Genomic DNA, 20,900 nt, shown 5'->3' on the forward strand with positions numbered 1-20,900 from the left:
TTTGCCAAGTGTTATGCAAAATAATAATATATAGAATTTAAAAGTTTTTTTTACCCATTTGACAACGTGCAGTTTGTCCTAGTCACGTAGTCCCAGTGTACCACCTGAGAATCCGGTGAAGATTGACCCTGCTGCTGCTGCTGCTGCTGCGTGTGTGTCAAACAAGAACACGTGAAAATACAAGCGTACGAGAATTGGGGACGGTGCTGGGTGACGTGGAGGGCCACTGGCGTGACAGGTGTTGATAGGCAAGTGAAGCCGCATCCTGCGTTAGTATCCTCCAAAGCCTTTTAATTGCTGGTGGCACTGTATTTACAGCTGTGTTGACAGTGCCACAAAGGGTTTCTTTGGACAGACAAACAAAGGTGATGTGTTTCGGTGCGCGTGGTCAAAGTGTCACGTTGCCTGTAAATATTCCAGTTATTAATTAAGTATTACCCTCCTCGTTTGATGGAGAGCCACTAAATTCAACCAGGTGAAGGTTGTGTGTGCTAGCTCCAAATTAAATACTGCTACCTTGATATAACATTTTTATTCATTTAATTTGTGGTTATATATGTTTTGTTATATGCATTCGTGTATATATACGAAGGGGAAACTAACTCACAACCAGGATTAACTCTATTAGTTGGAAAAATTATTTCTGCTGGCGAATAATGCGAAAGGACGATATTTCGCCAATAGTTGGAAAACATTCCCGATAAATTTAATTTGGTTGAAATTGGGCAAAAATCAAGAGAAAAAAATGTCAAATCTGACTTTTTTCCCCTGAAACTACAGAGGATACATCAGTACATGATTTTCTTATCGGAGCTCGCCATTGTTGTTGGGTGCTGCCATTGTTTAAAGCCTTTCCTATTCTAATTCTAATTCGTTTGAACTCCGAGGAGGGAGAAGACTCGCTAAGTCCCTATATTTATGGTGAAAGGGTTACTGAGACCCGGTAATTAGCAGTCTCCCCAGCTATCTTTTAAATCCATGGCAGATGCATATATGTGATGGATATTTAAACACATGCATAAAGTTATTGGATGATTATCACTAACAAGATGCCAGACAGAAATATTTTGTGTTCAAAACAAAAATAGATAGATGTGCTAGCACTATTTTAGAGAGCCACAGTGCAGAACCCAACTTCTGCAGCGCCAAACATATAAAAATTCAGGTGCAACAAATCTTAAGAATGACAAGCACACTACATCCTTGCTAGCCTCCAAGGACGTTTGCACTATCCAGGAAGCTCCCTCCCCAACCAAAGCAAACCAACATCTCTGATGACTGGTATCCTTCTGCCGGTGGATAATGCATCAGCACAATCTCTCTCTCTCTCTCCTCTCGCTCTCTCTCTAAAATATTTTTATATCCCAACACCCATTATATATTTATATATATATACATATATATGAACAAAGAAGAAATTCGGAAAAGGACACGTATCAGGCTCCAGCTGTCTCCACCCAGCTCAAACATCACCTCGCTTGTCCTCCTCCTCCCCCATGCATGAACCCATGCGCTCTTTCAACAACACCTTCCCTCCCTCCTCTCTCTCTCTCTCCTCTTCACACCTCACTCCCTCTCTCCTCTCTCCTCTCTCCCTATATAAACATCCACACATGCACCTCCCAATCCCAACACCAACTCTCTCATCTCACTGCAACATTGCATCAATTGTGTACAGGCAAAGATTGCTCCTTGTTGATACAGCTCAAGCTTGGTGACTGCAACTTAAGCTCCTCGCAAGAAAAACTAGCGGAGGAAGAACAACCTTCTTGGTCATCAGTTGATCACTGCAAGAACAATGGAGGTGGTGCTTGATAATGCCGCTGGCATGGCGGCCGGCGACATGGCCGGGCAGTACCGGGGCGTGAGGAAGAGGAAGTGGGGCAAGTGGGTGTCGGAGATCAGGGAGCCCGGCAAGAAGACGCGCATCTGGTTGGGCAGCTTCGAGTCCCCGGAGATGGCCGCGGTGGCGCACGACGTCGCCGCGCTGCGCCTGCGCGGCCGCGAGGCCCGGCTCAACTTCCCGGGCCTCGTCCACCACTTCCGCCGCCCGGCCACCGCCGAGCCCGACGACGTCCGCGCCGCGGCGCTCGAGGCCGCGGCGCAGGTCCGGTTCCGGCCCGACCTCGTGATGCAGCAGCCCGCCGGCCCCGGCGGCGGCGACAGCGACAGCTCCTGCGGCAGCGCCGGCAGCCCCGACCTGCTGCTCGGCGACGACGTCGCCTGGGACGTCCTGCTCGGAACCGACGAGCTGGCGCCCGAGTCGCCCAAGATGTGGGCTGAGCTGGCCGAGGCCATGCTCATGGCCCCGCCTGTATGGGAGGGCAATACGGCGGACAATGACGAGTGGGCCCAGGGCAATCTCTGGGACCTACCTGTCTGGCACTGCTGATCCCGGGCCCACCCAGCTGATGCATCTTCACATCCTTTGGTTTTTAGAGGTGTGATGAAACATACTTAATCTTTGCCAAAACCATAAATAGATTAATGAGGTATTCTAGAGAGCATAATCACGGTCAAGAATGTTCTGATGATCCTTTTCTTTGTTTCTGGACATCTCTGGTCCTGTCAGTGTGCAATTTCTTGGTAGTTAGCGATGCTCTAGCTAGCGAGCACGTGCAATTCACGTGGGTAAAAAAAAACAATATGTATGATGTGTAATTCTTTCTGTTCTCTCTCATGGATGAGGAGTTCAAATGCAATGCAATGCAGAATAATATGTATGATTGCAAAAGTAATGATTTTGCACTGAGATGAACTTGTTGTAGCCTATTTATCACGGAGGCCAAGTGTTTCTTTTTACGATTTTCGCACGCCTACGATTCATACCGAATTCGCCTCTTCAATGTGATTCCATTTACAGCAAACTCGCTTGCCCAGTAGAAGAAGCTCTGCAAAAGTCTGTATTTTGCACCAGCAAGATGCAGGAGCTATATAAGTTTAATCCATCAGTCATGCATGAATGAGTGCTGCTCCAGTGAGCATGGACGCAACGATCTTCAGACATAACTTGCTCACCGGGTTAATCTATACTTATTCATAGAGAAATTTTACTATGATTGGAATAAATGACCGTTTATCATGCTAAAATTAATAGTTAAGATATAAGATGTACCTTAAAAAAGTACAAAATTTGTGGGACCAATACTAAAAAAGATACCGCACGGTACCTCCCAACTATAGTAACAAGCCTATCATTCATAATGTTGATGACAATGGTTCTAACTACTGCTGCAAAGTATTGCATTTTCACCACAACACCTAAATTTTAACTCAACGTGTACAAACCACAATATCAGAAATTCAGTTGGCAGAATCAAACAAACATAAACCTAAAGAATGCTGTACGCGTCTTGTGTGGATACATATACGCATGATAAAACAAAGAGATTCTCTTGTGTGCATACCAAACGAGGAATCCGTATAAAAGACCACCGATGGTATCAGAGGAACATGAGCCTGAAGTTTCCCTGATGCTGATCTCCCTAGCGACAGTGTCAGATGTCCTGGGACCCAACCCAAGCCCGTACGATTCATCCGGCCGCTTCGTACACGCACCTGCGCCGTGACGTGAAAAGAGGAGGAGGAGCCGGTCAACCCACGCGTCCAGGTTCAGCGCACGGAATCAGGCATGGAGATTGCCGTGTCTCCTGCTGGCCCTGAGAACTATTGTGCTGCTACTGGAAGCAAAGCTCTTGATCGGGCATCAATCATAATGCCTGCATTATCTGGTCACTACTGTTGGACTCATGGGGGACTGAAGCTAGGCTTAATTATTCGATCGTGTTCTACTGTTTGGCTACTCATCACGTTCTTGGTGCTGCTTGTAGAGCACTGAGGATGTACTAGTAGATAGAGAGCTACTGCTTCATTGTTGTTACTGCGGTTCTCTAGTGACGGATACCGAATTGTCACTAGCTCAGCATCACTGGAAATCACCCATTTTCACCGATGGGAAAAAACCTCTAGTGAATGATTTCTACTCGTGATTCTCTTAAGGTACAGCCAGTAAAAATGTGATTTATATATACTGGCGGTTGTATTAAGGAACCACCAGCATAAATGCAGAAATCACATTTCTACTAGCTGATCCTTACGACCACACCAAACCTTCTCCCTTTTTTAATTTCTTCCCATAATGAAATCGCTAGACATGATGAATCCTACCCTGCAATTATACAGCCTGTAATCAATTGCCATTTTTTCTATTTATTTTTATCTTCATCATGTTTTCTTAAACTTTTCCACACTTTTCACTTATATCCATAAACTCACCTAATGAGCATTTGGGTTCTTATACTTTTCTTGTTTTTCAGTCACGTGAAAAGTACAAGAACACATATGCTCACACGAAGGGTATTATCCGGCATAGTTAACACTTAACACAAAAGTTACACACATATCCATAATAGTTCACCTTCTTTACTTATTATCAAAATATTCAAATGCATACCTTATATTTCGCTAACCTTACTTAGATATCAGACATAGTCAAAATATCTCCACACATTATCTCTCTCTCACACACACATCTTTCTTTGATGTTGTCTCTATCTTTTTTTAGCCGATTTCTTTGATGTCTTTTGTTTGTAAATTTTATGAAATCATGCGCATGTCCTTTGATGTCCTCGCTATAAATCTGTGGAAATAAACTGCAGGTTTCGCTATAAACCACAATGCGCTGGACAACAACAACATTTATCGGCTTCTCCAAATAAATTACCAGCGGTTTGAAGTTGAACCCAGCAAAATTTATTTGCATGGGCAGTGGCAAAGGCCACGCGGCCATGTCACACGCAACAAGGGATGCACATTTACTAAGCATGGGTTCATCTGCATGCATATTTCCTTCCAGCTTACACAAGTATGCTCTGCATGGAGAAGCCAGCCTAGGTTGCCCATTTGCTTCTCTCTCTCTCTCTCTCTCTCTCTCTCTCTCTGCGCAAAAGGTCGTTGTATATGTATTTGAGCATATTTTCTGAGGATTGACGGAGTTCATATAATTATGAGCAATCATGCAAGTTGTGCAGAAGTCAAGAATAAATTGTCTACAGTAATACGATCCCGTGCCATCCCTCGCCTTCGTTCAAAGGTAGGAGTACAATTTCGATGCCTTTAATTTGGCTAAGTACAAATTGGGAAAACTGAAAAATTTACTGCAACTAAAAACTGACTGATACATTTTCGTTTTGCTAATTTTAACTTCGGCCAAAAGGTGAGGTTTCAGGCGAAGGCCCTGCTCCACTTCCCTAACAAGGCCGGCAGTGATGATGCCTTTGGCGCAGTGTCTCATCGTGGAAACATAGCCATATGTAGAGCCCTCAACCTTCCTAGTGTTTTGGTTGAAAGACTTTGTATCAGGTCTTTGATTCAGAATAGTCTACCTGATCCTGTGACTGAGGCTGTAACCATGAACCGAGATATTCAGAAACACGCATGGCATCCACTAAACTAAAATAAGATGATGACATATCCTAGCTGGATAGCTAACCAGCAGTATCTGTATTTTGTATAGGAGAAGCCAAAGCTGATGATATGCATTTTACGTCTATGAATGCGATAACATACTTCATGTCACTTCGACACGTATCTGATCACGCTGATGTCACTTCGACGGTTAATATAATAAACAACACGTCAGTCTCATGGCCAGCATGTCCAATTATATGTCTGGTATATATGAGATATGACGAGTTGACGACCGTCCAGCCGCGTTTTCACTCGAGACTGAATTGAAAGCTCAAGAGCAAAGGCAAGATGCAAAGTTTAGTCACCAAAAAAAAAGAGTGGTAGTCCCAGCTGACGAGTCATCATTGTATAGCATATTTTGAAGGTATTTTTGTAACGCTCTAATTTTCAAACTAGGAGTTTAAACAAACTTTGCTAGATTCTATTTAGAATTCATAAGGTTTCATTCAAATTCTTTTGAATTTAGGACATTTACCTCCACTTAATAGTATTTTATTTATATATAAAAAGAACTATAAGGAAACATAGAATTTGTGCATTTCATACCTCATTGCATTGTTTTATTGGTTGTTAGCTATTTGAATTCAAATTTCAATTTCAAATTCAAAAGCATTTGGAAAACCTTTATTTTCCCTCTCCTATCCCTATTTGGGCCGGCCCATTTTCCTTTCGTTTTTCCCTTCTCTTTCCTCCTCTTGCGACCCGGCCCACCAGCCGCGCGCGCCCCTCCCTCCTTCTCCCTCTTGCACTGACAGGCCCGCTTGTCAGGCCCTTCTTGCTCCCCCCCCCCCCCCCCCCCCGCGTCGGACCCGGACTTGCACTCGAGTCCGGCTCGACCCCGCCACGCTCCGCCTTGGGCCTGCACGCCCAGGAGCTGCCGCTGCCCCTATTTAAGGCGCCGCCCGCGCCCTAGATCCTCGCCCCAACCCGCAGCCGCTGCCTTTGCCGCAAACCCTAGCAACCCGAGCCTCCTCCGCCGCCGCCATCGCCGCCGTGTTCGGGAGCTAGCCGCGCTGCTGCTTCACCGCTCCCCGCCGTCGCCCGTGAGCTGCAGGAGCTCCGTCGTGGGGTAACGACCCTCCCCAGCCGGTTAAACCCTCTCTCCCCGCTTTCCCCGTGCGACCGCGTGCTCACCGTCGCTCCGCGCCGCCTCTCACCGCCGGCCGCCATCCACGGTCGCTGTCTCACCTTCTTAACCCCCCAATTGGGATCCCCTTCACGCGCGCTACCTCCCAGTTCAGGCCCGAGCCAAACCGGAGGCCGGAATCGCGTCATCGCATTTTCTCCGACGAGGCTCCGCCGCACGCCGCCGCTTGGACCGCCGCCGGCGTCCCCCGCCACCGCTCCGCGCCGTTCCACGCGTCCCCGCCCTTAGATCCAGAACCAACGGTCCAGATCCGTTCCAACCCGAGTCAAACAGATCCAATACTGGTCAACCCATGATCTTTTTGCGGTTTAGCCCTAAGTTTTTTGGAAATCAATCCGCAGTCCATGTTAGTTCAAAAGTATTCACGAATAGATCATTTTTCTTCTGGTTAGGCCCTTGACTTATTTAAATATAGAACCCGCAGTCCTGGATCTTTCTATTTTACAATCTAACCCCTAGGTCTACGGTTTAATTATAATCTAGCCCTCGGTTTCTTCTGTCAGAGCCCTTTTAGTTTCAAATCTACTACAAATAAGCCCCTAAAATCATGTTTTAGCCCTAATTTCTCCGTTTTAACTCCGTTTTCATCGATTCTTGCACTCATGCGATCCTTACGACATATGCAGTAGCTTTATTACATTATTTTATCCTGTTTATATTGATTGGTGTACTGTTTCTTATTTATTGTATTTGTTTGCTTGTATATATTTATATGCTACGATAGACGATACGCAGTTCGAGGGTCCACAAGAGCCGAGCTTTGAAGACCTTCCCGAGCAGCAGCCGTTCGTTAACGAAGGCAAGTGGTCCTTGATCATATTTCAGTCCTAATAACTTTATAAATACACATATTTACTTTATATGCATGCATGTGTCTAGAATATGATGGATCCCAAGTTAAGGATATGCCTAGTTTCAATTGAACTTTCTTGATTAAACCTGGGTTATTATATTTATATTGTAGCTACGCTAGTTGCTCCTACTTAGATTGGTTGGATAACCTGAAAGTCATGCTACACTAGTTTACTCATATCCTGGAATATTTTATTAGTTATAATTAATATTATTGAATTAATCGGAGCATGGAGAACCACCTAGGAAAACAGTGCAACCACAATACTACATGGCTCTGGTCTTGGCTAATTAATTAGAAACCTTAGCTTATGATGATCTTACCGAAAGGGCAAGAGGGGTTGCATCGTCGGGGTATAGCTCGGTCCTCTTGAGAGTGTGATATGGTCCTAGGTAAGGCGTCTGTCTTATTAGGGAGAGATATGACCGCTTTGACTTGAAACCTTAGCGGATTGTCATAAGTTAGAGAATCTTTGTAAATGCCTCATAGTGAATCCCTGCCACTCACCTTAGAAGTGTTTAAGAGCCTTGCAAATCCGGGCATTAAGGGAAACACGAATTGTGGGTAAAGTGTACAACCTCTGCAGAGTGAAAACTGATATATCAGTCGTGCTCACGGTTAAGAGCGGCTTGAACACTCACATGATAATTAAACTTAAAGATGATCTAAATCGATATTTCTTTGTTTATTTATTTACTTGTTTATGCTGTGGATTATTTTACCTCAGATATCTTGTTTAAGGGTTGCTATATATTTACACTCAGCAAATGCTTGCCTAATTAAAACTTGACCAACTAATAATGCTTATCGCAGTCAAATTGTGTCAACTTTTCCTTAAATATAGCCTTGCATGTCATATAATTTTCTCCACTTGCTGAGTACCAAGCATAAGTGTACTCACACTTGCTTTATTAAAAATAATGCTGCTCAGAACAAGATAATTGTCCGGTGTTCCCCGAAGATTTCGAATAATACTAGGCGTATGTCTCCCAGTCAAGTCCGCTGCTATTTATCGATGTTTATTTATTCGTTTAAGATTAAGACTATCGGTCATGTAATAAAGTGCTATTATACTCTATTTCGTTAATGCATTGCTTCGGATATTCGCTTGTGACGTCTACTGTATGTGCGGTACTTGATTCTGGCGTACATATGGGATGCATTCGGTTATCTTTTCTAAACCGGGTGTAACACATTTTCGACCATATCAGATGACGGGTAGACAGCACCAATGGAACAACACAAGAAAAAGATGGTGTGGGCTTTTTTATTTTATTTTTTTTGCATGATGTTATCGATAGAAATGTGCACCTTTTCTCTATCTTTTTTTTTACTGAATGGACAACTTTTCTCTATCTTTTTTTTTAACTGAAGATGCCTACAGTAGTTGGCAAGCAACAACATGATGTCCTAATGGAAGGAAGTAGGAATAGATAGGAAATTAAATCAAAGGGCTTTGTAATCCGTCCAATCAAGGAGGAAGGAACATTGAGCAAACCGGTCACCCATCGTGTCACACTCACGCGCCCTGCTACCGCGTGAGAGGAGAAGACACACACCAGTACACCACGCAAGGACATGACACTCATCCTGTTGCTCATCTCCATGGCCAAAACACAAGTCAGGACATGCACGGTTGTTCCTGCAGCACGAAACACCAACACATGGCTGGCGGGCATCGAATCTGATTAAACAACTAATCGCCCTCCGCCCCGCACTTGATATTAAACAAAGGCAGCAATCACCTTCAGAAGATCGTTTGTTCAGATTCGTCTGTAGCCTGACGATCGATATTGTCATCACATTTTAGTAAGTAGTAGTTGTTGGAGCACAGACTGGAAGAGTGAAAGTGAGTTCAAAAGTTCGCGGACACGTGAAGAAAGGACCCAAAAGGCTCACCAGAACGGCGTCTTCCTTGGATAGCAGGACGGCTAACCTTCTCCTGCTCTTCACCTCGCTGTCACACCGTGCGACGGCCAACCACATTTTGTTTACCTGCTTGGCCTTTGAAAGTTGAGATCCCGTAATCTGGGATGACATTCCATGCTCATTTGATGGTGACATGTGTGTGTATTCGATCTTGTGGTGGGCAACGCACTGTGGTCGACAGCCTAGAACTAGAAGCATGCATATGCGTGATGATGAGTGGTGACCTCTGCTGTCGTACGACGTACCATGGCCGTTGGATGGAGTTCCGGTCTATGGAGAGCCGCGCTTGCACTTGTTGCTGATTGGTACTATCCAGTTCACCGTGGAGTCATCTTATGAATTTGAAGGGATATATCATGTATGTATACGCTTATTTTTGTTATGTTACTAATCATGTACAAGTATATACTTTTAGCATTACTAAGTAAGGATTCTAGATGTGATGGATTGATGAACATTGCACGTTGTCGCTGGAGAACGACTTCAGACCGAAGACTGTCACAACGGCCCCAAGAGCATATGAATGTCAGTTACAATAAATAATGTCAGTTGAGTCACATATTCTTCCTTTTTCTAAATGTCCCTTCAAGTCAGCATATGAAGGTAATTCCCTTAATATTGTCCCCTCGCCAATAAGGGCCATCTTTGTTGCGCTAGACATGCAACAATTATAGGGGAGAAACATGAACATTCAGAATGTTTCCCCGCTTCGACTCATTAAAGTATTTTGGTATAGTATGGATTCTTAAAAAGTGGTATATCATGGGATCACTCTTTGAAATTCTTTGATACAATCTAGAAAGCTAGCATGGAATGTCAACACTAATTTTTCTTGACGATCTTCATTATTTTCAGTATGGAAAATATGAAACAGAGAAATGTACAAATCTTCATAGGGAATCGGGCCTCATTCCGATGTAGAGAATTTATTTTACAGGATATTGTGAAGTTTCACCTGATTGTAAACTCCGCAATTATCACTAACTTTCAAGACTTGACGGCTTCAAAAAACTTATATTCTTTTTATAGCTTGAAAAATTCAACTTGTATATATAAGTTAAAAAAATAAAATATTTTAATAAGAATCAAGTGATCCAACACATACTTGCCTATGTTCTACACATTTAATGATGAGTCTTTAATTATTTCTATTCTATAGAAAAATCAAACGCACAATATTGCTATTACTTTATTTCATTACTAGACCTATATTTGCAAAAGTAACAACAACTTTTTAAATTCTAATTGTCTAGGTGTATTTTAGTGATTTATTTGAGTACTATATCTTGAAAATCTATGCAAATTCATTATTTCTATTAGTTCAAACACAAGTTCGAGCTTATCTACAAGCCTGAAGTTCATATAGTTGTGTACAATAAAGTTGAGAAAAATTCATGTCGAATGGTCGTATATTTAACATCCTGTGTCATCATGTAACAATACACCAAGGGTAAAAATGTTAACATTTCCAAAAGTGAGGATGGGAATGGAAATTGAAGTTTGAACAAGTATATTTGTGTACACTATGTAGCAACAAAAAATTGAGAGTTTTTTTAGGAGTACTGGAGCAAATTATTAGCTATAGGTTGAAAGTTCATATATGTTCTCAAAGATCTCTTTTATTTTGTAGATGTAGCCATGCAGGGCAATTCGCAGTTGAATGAATCAACCCAAAAAAGTTTCGGAAAAGTACAGACCTACTATGCATTTATCAGTGGGTAATCTTGCTACGAAATATTGGATACTGCACATGTTTAAGAAAGAATCAAGCATACATTTGTACTTTTATGAAAGATCTTCATTGCAATTTGCAAATGAACCCATGTAACAATGCTTTTCATGTATCAGCCTGAGATATTTTAGAATCATGTTCTTCCAGAAGGGGTGAAGATAACAGTTAACTTGATATCATCATTTCGTAGTACTCCTAAATGTCCTTGCAAAAAAAGAAAGAATCAAGCATACATTTGCATTATTTTCACTCAATTGTATCTGATTGCACTGATGTCACGTTATTATCAGCATTCGATTGTTAATATAATAATATCAATTTCATGGCCAACATGTCCTATTGTATATGTCTGGGACATATGAGATATCACCTCCTGCTGCATTATTTTCACTCAACAATGAAAGCTCAAGAAGAAAGGCAGCAAAAAAAAAAAGAAGGGGTGGATTTTTTTTTGCTTGGCCATTAATCTGACCCGATAATTGCACGATATTATTGGTAAAAGGAAAAAGTCCATTTTACTCTCTTCAACAATTCACTTTGTTCATTTAACCTGCTGAACAAAATTTATGCTCAATTTACTCCCCCAACAATTTCAATTAGTCCAATCTACCCTCTAATGATATTTCTTTTTTTTGTTTCTCCGCGTATGAATTGAACTTTAAGTTCCAATTTTATGAGTGGATAGAGAACATGATGTCATATGTTAAAAATATATTAAGAATTTTTCATGGTTATTTTCATAATTTGAAAATATTTAACACGAAATTAATCAAAAAATACAATTCTGCATGAAAAATATTCACGAAAAAAATCATAACATATTTTTCTAGCACAGGGCATCATATTATAAGTTACATTGCAAAATTTAAGTTCAAATTTCACTTGTAAGTGGAGAAATAAAAAAGAGAAATCTTATTAGGAGGTAGATTGGACCAATTGAAATACTTTGGGGTAGTAGCTTGAGCCGAAATTTTGTTTAGGGGGTTAAGTGGACAAAGTGAATCATTGAGGGGAGTAAAATGGACTTTTTCCTTGGTAAAAATGGAAGGCACATCTTCTGTTTCTGTTTTTTTACTGACGAAGATGAGATTGACAGGTATGTTTAGTTGAGGAGAAGCAACAAAATGTTGGGATTTGCCGGACAAATTCTCATCCGACCACCAGTCGATAAAAAATTCGTCAGGAAGCAGGTAGGAAACTGAAGGACTTCCCAATCGGCCCAAGCTAAGGGACAATGGGAGACACTGAGCAAATCTGCCTCCCAACATTTGTCACCCTCCTGCGCATGCTGGGAGGCAAAAGGACAGGAGCTCTCCTTGCTGCGCGACACCAACACATGGTGGGCATCGAATCTGGTTAAACAACTAATCGCACTCCTGCCCTGACTAAACAAGAGCAGCGATCACCTTCCGGAGATCGTTTGTTCAGATTCGCTCGCTCACTCGTTGTCGCAAGTCTGAGAATCCGTAGTAGCTGTTGGAGTACAGACTGGCACACTGAAAGTGAGTAGTACAAAAGCTTGTGAGCACCTGAAAAAACAACCAGCAGAAGGCTCGCCAGAACGTCACCTTCTTCCTCCGGATGGGGATGGGACAACGACGCATCGATGGCCGCCGCCGCGGCGCGAATCTCCCTCCGGCCATCGGATCCTCTCGCGACGGCCAACCATTTCTGTAATCTGGGATCTATGACACTCCGTGCTCGTTCTGATGGCGACATGCGTGCAAATTGTGGATGTTGGTAAGGACTGTGGTCGGCAGGCCAGAAGCATGCTTGGTACCATGGCCGGTTTGGCCGTTGGGTGTAGTACGTTCCGGACGGAACTTGTACGGGGTTGATTTTGGGTCAGCTTTTTGGGGCCTTCAATTCAACCACAGTTCGCCGTGTAGCCATCCTTCGATTTTGGCGACAGATATGCATGCATGTCTCGTTGTATGTTACTACGTTAGTATCAATCAAACAAGTTAGTTTTGGCTCCACACTGAAAATTTGAAATCATGAGCAATTGTTTTCGGGAATGTGCGCGCTTTTAACACATGTTTAATAATTTATATTAAGAGAAGAAAAAGTAGTACAACGATTCATCTATTTGTTTAAAATCACGAGTTGGAACCTGCAATTACTATTTAGTTTGTCCAACCAAACATTCTGTTCTTCTCTGTTTTGGCACGATCAGGCAAAGGTAGGGAAGCTGCCTGGACGAACAAGTGGAGAACACACAGAGTGTCACTCTAACCTGAGCCAATGAATTTTTCTGCAAAAATAGAAAAGGCAAATGGGATTATCCTCAACTTAAGCCGCACGAAATCTAAAAGTTCAACGGAATTCCTAAATGCTGCTCGAATAATTTTCTATTTTGTCTGTCACTCGATTTTTCTGTTCTCGTCGGTCCAGCTTGTCGCTCGGTCCCTGTCCGCAGAGGATGTGTGCATGAGCAGTTCGAGCCAGTTTCTTGTGATTATTTACGGCCTGTTAGTGAATACGGCCCAATAGCATATAGGCCCTTGTTTTGGCCTGTAATTTGTTTTGATGTGAGGTGTTGGAGCTTGGCCCTGGGTCTGCTCTTGTGCTAGGCACACATCACAGAATATGCCTAGGTATCAATCTAATCACTGGAAGCCGTGAAATAGTAGCATAAAAATACTTTTAGATAATATTCTATTATGAAGAGAACGTGCCCGTCGACCGAGAGACGTGAATGGTTGCTTCATCAATTTCATGATCTGTGCATCCCTTCTCTCTCGGATGTGCTCGTAGGATTGCGTGGGCATATTTATAGAGATGAGTGTACGTATATGTCTAACCCGTCGACCCTCGAGATACCTATAGTGCTTTCATCAAACTCAAAATCTTCTAGGCCCGTCTCTCAGAAGTGTTCATACGGGTGCATACGTACGTGCGTGTACATGAGTGTCAGTACGTTAAAAAATAATGTATGATTTATTTATTTGTATAATTATGTGTTATAATTATAGACCTTTGTTCTTTCTTATGTTCGCATGTATCAGTCTTTTTGATATATTTTAGTTTTCTATTTTGTGTCTATAAAATAGTACAATATCTTTATCTTGTCATTATTTTCCAGTTCGTTTTGAAGTTGTTTGCCCTTGTCTTGTCATTTCTATAAAACTGATTAAATTAATAGAAGAATTTGTAATGTTTTCTAATTCCAAGGTATGTTTAATATTGTCAATTTCAGTTTTGGCTTTCTGTATGGTTTTCGTATTGGTGTCCTGTACATGTCGTGGCCCCTTTAATCTTCTGAAACAAATCCTTTTGATTAGATGACACGTTTTTCTCTGTTTATGGGTGCATCTTTGTTTCTTAGAGTGATTTTACCCCTTGTTTTCATTCGATTTCCCTCTGTATTTCAGAAAACAAATGCAAGCTGCAGGTGCTCTCATGTAAATCCAAAGGCTAATAATGATCACTGATATATGAAAGCGACTTCAATACCTGAGAATTCGACCGGCACCTTGCTGCTTACCTGCGCGAGGGACAGCCGTCATTGGCCTATTGGTCGAGGTGCAGCAGCTGCTGTCGAACCTGCAGAACAGACGAACACAACAGCGACACAGGCAAACAACAGTCAACAGCTCGAATTCCCCTCCAAAATGCTCCAACTCGATCAGAACAACATGGGTTCACCCGAAATTTAAACCACAATCTCTTCTCTATAGGGGAAAATAGATCCACAGAGAAGAACTCCAAAAGATCAGGAATCCATCAATAATTTTGCATATTTCAGGAAAAAATCTAGAAAACCCAGAAACTTTGGGGTGCTCAAGCGAGGAATTTGATAGAGGATCACTTTAGACTTGCTTACACATGTTCTAGCCCCGAAAATATCAAAAATAGCCCCGAAAATCTCAGAAAGAGAAATTTCAAATCTTAGGAGGAGGGAATAGTTTTTCAGAAAATTGAGCTTTGGATTGCTCCAAGCTATCCGTCCATAAGTCACTCCTTGCCTAATCAAAACAATGGATAGCAAAATACTCAAACAAAAAGTCTTCATCAAGTGGCAGACCCAAGAGTTCAATTTAGGAGGGCTTATTTCTCCTTCTTCCTCCCTTATCTCCTTATCTTCCTCCTCCTCCTTTTCTTCTCCCTCTTCTTCATCCATGGCTGAAAAATGTGTGTGTGGCGGGGATGGGGTGGGAGAGGGGGGCAGGCCTCCCCCTACCTCCATCTCTAAAATCCTAACCTAACATCTCTCTCACAACGAGAGTACCTCCCTAAAGGCTTGGTCTCCACTATAGCTATCTCTCTATATAAACAAGAGTACCTCCCTAAAGCTAGGAGACAGCTGGATCAAGACGGGAAGGACAGGGATAAGAGGGATGCTCTTGAGAGTGAACGAAGAGGGCTGTGTTGGTGGAAGAAAGAAGAGAGAACTCGGCGTAGTGCGTTGGATCACCTTCTCGGCAAAACGTTATTTTCAGATATCTATTAGGTAGTGTCACCCTTTTTAAAATGCTTTTTTTATCGATACAGTATTCCAGTAAATAATGCATGCATTCTAATTATATTGTTTCCCACACTCTAAGAAGTCAACTATAAAAGTCTGCATGTGTACCAACTGCATGTAGCGTTTACAGTTTCCTCTGATCTAATAATTAGATTTGAGAACCAGTCACAGTTGAACAATGCTGCAGGCGTTAAATTGCCGAAAGTGGTAATGGGAGAACAGTTCAATTTCGGGCTCGGAAAAAGTCTATACCTTGGCTGGGCCTGCAGGGGGACTGAGCCGTGGATACCAACTCAAGAACAACGGCTGTTAGATTTTAAATTTCTATTAAGACAAAGATAGGTAGATTAAAGAGTTGAATAGTAGCACTTCTATGATCATAGTATAGGATTGATGCTGGAACATGAGTTGAACTGGTATGTTTTCTTCTAGAGGAAAGTACGGTCATGCATGCATATGAAGTACTTGTACAACACAATTTATTGATAGATAAATGTACTAGCACTTTTTTCTCAAATAGGCCTCGAATTATGTTAAAGAGCAAAATATGCTGGTGGTCATTAAACTTTTTCCATAGTGTCATATAGGTCGTCCCTACACTCTTAAACTTGTTAAAGTTTGCCGGTCAGGTCCACATCACTATAGTTTTCATTAAACTTGTTTATGTCACATGCAAGCATGGTGCTTTATCGACATATGGGGCATCATCAGCAATACCATGAGCATGTAGAAGAGCATGGGAACATTTTAGGCATACATACTTGCTGATTAGAATGATTTGGACCTCTAATAATAGTGGTAACATGTTTTAAGAGGAATATGTGTATTTTAAAAATTTTAAGGACCTATATGATAGAACAATGATTGTTTTTCGTCTCTGGTAATCTGGACCGTACACTCACTGGACTTGCCCCGGCGCAGCTAAAAAATGAATGGAGCAGATCGTAAAAAATGAAAGTTGAAACCTTGTATCAACTTTGATGGGGAATAACACAAACACTTGGATAGCTGCAACATCCAACAACTCGAATCCCTGAGAACGAAGGAGAAAAATAAACAATCTTTCTAGCAACGCGCATAAAGTTCTTCATACACATTCTGCAAGAGATGTTTACCGGTTGATACAATCTACCTTATCCAATGGAAATTATGTACGTTAAGTTTATGCGCGCAGTAATGCAATTGATTTTCTAGACCTTCTACGCACGTAACGTGCCCATCAGAAGACTTGTCGTGCCAAGTACTATTTTGATCCGGAAGCTGGCCGGCAGGCTGACGCATTCCTCTGTGGTTTTGCCTGCTTCGTGCGACGCCGTCTGTTTTTTCAGGTTTACTGAATACATGCAAGTACAAAATAAATTCCTTGACCAACCCCGGACGGATTGTTCGATGCTGAAACATGAAGACAGCGACGCTCTCGTTCAAGCCTTGATGAAGTCGTTGAACATGGCTTTGCACCTTTAATTGGAGCACACCTCTATATTTCAGGTGTCTGAAATTTTGTATTGCGTCATTCGACGTATTCAGTGTGCAGTCATTGAAGATGTTATTCACTGATGTTACTTACAGAGATTGTTCTCCGATGCTGGAAAATCCGCTTTTCGATCGATGCCTCTTTTCGATCCATGCCGTAGATTGACGAAACATGAAACACAGTGTTACAACTCCAGCGTTAATGCTGCAGACGTTTTGTTTTTTCTTTTGAAACCATGACCTCAGAATCATTCAATTTTCACGCACCTGAAATAGCAATTTGAGTCTCCCCCGTAGGAGACTACAATTACATTTTAAAATGGAGCAGCGAAAGTCAGCGAGGAAGTGACTACTTGCGCTGTAGACATTTGGAGCAGGCTAGGTAGCGTATTTGCTGGGGAAATTAAAATCCTGGAGCAACAATTGAACAGAGAGAGTGTGACAAGTTTGGCAAGCAGCAGAGAAACAAAATGCTCGGAGGCAGGAGCTAGATTCAATTCCTGTCCGATTTGGTGTTTTGCAACACTTTCAAAGCTCAGCAGTTGAACACAAATAAAACATTTTCCTGCCGTCCGAGAGCTTAAATTCAAATGAGTTATCTGTACACCACCAACCATTCCTTAAACAAGAACAGAAGTAACAATTACCTGCCAGAAAGCAAGTGTCTTCCTAATTTTCTGTACCCTCCAAACACTGCATTCCTAACTGCTACGTATACTTACAGATCGGGAGGGACAGAAAAAAAAATGATGTTTACCGCATATTTACAATCAATCAAGAAGCTCCGTTTAACCTCCATCAGCTCAAATTTGCTAACTAAGCTCGTCACTTCAGTTAGTGCCTCCATCATCAGCTCCGTCACTTTTATCTCACGAACCTCTCGAGGTCGACGACCATGACGGTGACGTCGTCCCTGCTCCCCCTGCGCTGCGCCATGTCCACGAGCTCCGCGCAAGAACGTGCCACGGACGACGTCGCCGCCGCGTTCCGGCTCCTCGAGACGACGTCGACGGCCTCCTGGTTGCCCACCTTGTCCCAGAGCCCGTCGGACGCGACGATGAGAAACTCGCAGCCGGCGCGCAGGGGCACCCTGGCCACCGCCGGCTCGGCGAGCACCCACCGCTTCAGGCCCGCGTCGCCGAACGACCGCGACACGGCCAGGCTGCCCTGCACCCGCCACACGCCGCTGCCGCTGCGGCTCACGAAGCCGCCGCCGCGCTCGATGCGCGCCCTCTCGCCCTCCGCCGCGCACGTGTGGTCGGCCGTCAGCGCAGCCGCCGCGCCGCCGTCGCGGCTCAGCACCGCGCGGCAGTCGCCCAGGTGCGCCACGTAGAGGTCGCCGCCCGTCACCAGCGCCGTCGCCGCGCACGCGCCGCCGCTCGCACCCTGCTGCGTCCAAAGATCAACAAACCGGACGTTATTATCTTCATTCGTTCACATTGAAATTAAATTTCAAAAAATCATTCTTTTTCCCCGGCAACGCTAAGGAAATACGTGCTCGATCGACTGCTAACCCTAGTCGCGATCAGATGGGCATCCAAAAACATGTGGCAACAACGAGCCAAAACAGACCCTTTTGACGCGTTCAACGTTGGAAAAAAGTGCCTAGACCCGGTAAACGAACGAAGAAACCAACGTGCTATAGCAGTCACCGTCGTGGTACGCACACGCACCTGATGTTGCGCGAGGAGCTCGCTGTCGGTGGCCAAGTAGGCGGCTCTGATCGCCGCCGAGACAGCGTCGTCGTCCTCCACCACCACCAACGATGCTTCGTCGCGCCTCTCCGCCCCTGCGGCGAGCACCGCGGAGACGACGTTCTGGCCGAGGCGCTGGGAGACGAAGTCCACGGCCGCGCGGCCGCCGTGCCCGTCGAAGACACCGTAGAATGCCTGCGGTAACAAGTTGGGAAATGTTTATTAACTGCTACTTGAGTGCTTCGCGTAACTCGGTCAAAAGTCAAAACGCATCAAGATTAATAATGTGCCAATTAGTGCAGTAATGTTCCAATCAGATCATCATCAGTAAACAAGTGATCCCTTGCATTTCTTTATGTGTTTAGGGTTTAGATTTGCATAGCTGAAAGCAACTCAATGCTCGAGAATTCATGAGGTTTCCCAAAAGAAAAAAAAAAGAACCTTACCAGCTGGGAATCACCACCATTTTTGTGGGTGACCACCGAGTAGGCATCCTCCATCGCATGCCTCGGCCCAGCCCTACTCGCCAGCCAGAACCCCTCGCCCTCCACCTCCACGTCGGCCTCCTTCACCGGCGCGGCGGCCGCGCCCCAGCCGGCGGCCAGCTCGCCGGCGTCATCCGCCACCGGTATGACGAGCCTCGATGGCCGCCCCCTCGCCGACCACGCGGTCGTCTTCTTCCTCTTGCTCTCAGCTTGCTGCGGCTGATCTACCGCCCCGACTCCACTGACGACGGCGTCGCACACCTCCGCCGGACGGGCAACCACGGACGACGGCTGCGGCGGCGCGAGCGCGGCCACGAGCTTCGTCTTCCTACGCAGCGGCAGCGGCGCGGTGGCAATAAGGCCGACGGGAGACGACATCGCCGACGACGACGCGGCCCTGCGGAGCTCGCGCACGAGGCGCGCGAAGGCGGCGACGACTGAGCAGAAGAAGCGGACGGTGGTGTGCAGCGTCATCACCGGAAGCGCCGGCCGGAGGAGCGAGGTGGTCAAACTGGTTTAGCTGATCCCGGTTCGATCTGGAGTGAGAGAGACGATGAGAGGCAGAAGCTGGAGTTTCCCATGGTTTTATACGGAGAAGAAGTGGGTGAGACGAGGGGAGAGGAAGGGGGCTGGGTCACTGATGCTGACCGGTCAATGCATGGGCTGTGCTTTTAATATTGCTACCGGGGATTTTCGTTTACTTAATCCGGACGGCCCGCACGTCCTGCACCGTGCCGGGTCATATATAGTGATCTGACCAATCGCAAAATTACACGTGCACGATCTCTGGAAGGTACACTGGTACAGCATAATTAATATATATCAGTGTTAACATTACACATTTTTCATCGTACTAGGAAAGAAGAAAAGTGCACATTTTGAAGCAGGATATTAACTATCTTATGATGATTTATCTTAATTTAGAAAGTAAACTAGGTTGACTTGCAAATAAAAAAATGCAGATTTTTTCTAACATGTGTGTTATATATGTGGTAAGTTGGAAGTACTTAGGAGGAGAATTAAATGTGAAGTAGAAAATATTGATCAACCCACGCAACATGAATATGGATCAACCTTCAATCCCGTTTAGATATGCATTGCATATAGCTTGACATGCAAGTATCATTGTTTCCACTTTTACTTTAAATATTAGTCTATATATAAGGAGTGTTAAAACTCCTCTTTTAGTTACTACAGTACCTAGTTTTTCTACCAAACCAAACAAGGGCTCTCAACCTACTTTTTGACAGTCTCACTCAAATATGTAGCTCGTTAAGAATTCATGTACATTAAAAAAAATGTTCAGTTGCATGCATGACCATGCATCTAGCTTATTAGATTGAGACTGGAAGAAGGAGACAAGTGTACAATACACAGATCTCAGAAAAATGAAAACATACACATACCAGCCAGAAACGGTAAGGAAAGAAAGGATCAATTTAGGCAAGGAAAAAGTCTTTGATTTTTATAGATTCATAGTTTTTGCTATATATCTATATATATATATATATATATATATTATGTTCAGATGCATAGCAAAGCTTATAAATCTAGAAAAATCAAAACGACTAATAATTTAAAATGGAGGGAGTACTTTCTAATGCACAAATTCTAGAAAGTCTTGTGTATTTGAAACTGAAGCTTTGACCA

The 20,900-nt window shown here is 43.6% G+C and overlaps 2 protein-coding genes across 3 annotated transcripts; one reads left to right on the plus strand and one right to left on the minus strand.

The window, feature by feature from the left end:
* Positions 1–1,646: 1,646 nt before the first annotated feature.
* On the plus strand, positions 1,647–2,537 carry LOC112903323 (ethylene-responsive transcription factor ERF022). Its single transcript, XM_025972564.1, has one exon. The coding sequence runs from the start codon at positions 1,799–1,801 to the stop codon at positions 2,390–2,392; it is 594 nt and encodes a 197-aa protein (XP_025828349.1). The 5' UTR covers positions 1,647–1,798; the 3' UTR covers positions 2,393–2,537.
* Positions 2,538–17,641: 15,104 nt separating this feature from the next.
* Positions 17,642–19,716, minus strand: LOC112903260 (probable protein phosphatase 2C 74). Of its 2 annotated transcripts, none has more exons than XM_025972494.1 (3): positions 19,212–19,716; positions 18,745–18,960; positions 17,642–18,457 (listed from the first exon to the last, which is right to left on the minus strand). In XM_025972494.1, exons 1-3 carry the CDS (start codon positions 19,626–19,628, stop codon positions 17,936–17,938), a joined length of 1,155 nt encoding a protein of 384 aa, XP_025828279.1. In that variant the 5' UTR covers positions 19,629–19,716; the 3' UTR covers positions 17,642–17,935. The 2 variants fall into 2 exon arrangements, with proteins under 2 accessions (XP_025828279.1, XP_025828278.1); XM_025972493.1 differs by having other exon boundaries at positions 17,642–18,460.
* Between the last annotated feature and the right edge of the window lie 1,184 nt (positions 19,717–20,900).

Source organism: Panicum hallii, chromosome 8 (genome assembly GCF_002211085.1).
Source record: "Panicum hallii strain FIL2 chromosome 8, PHallii_v3.1, whole genome shotgun sequence".
Lineage (NCBI taxonomy): Eukaryota > Viridiplantae > Streptophyta > Magnoliopsida > Poales > Poaceae > Panicum > Panicum hallii.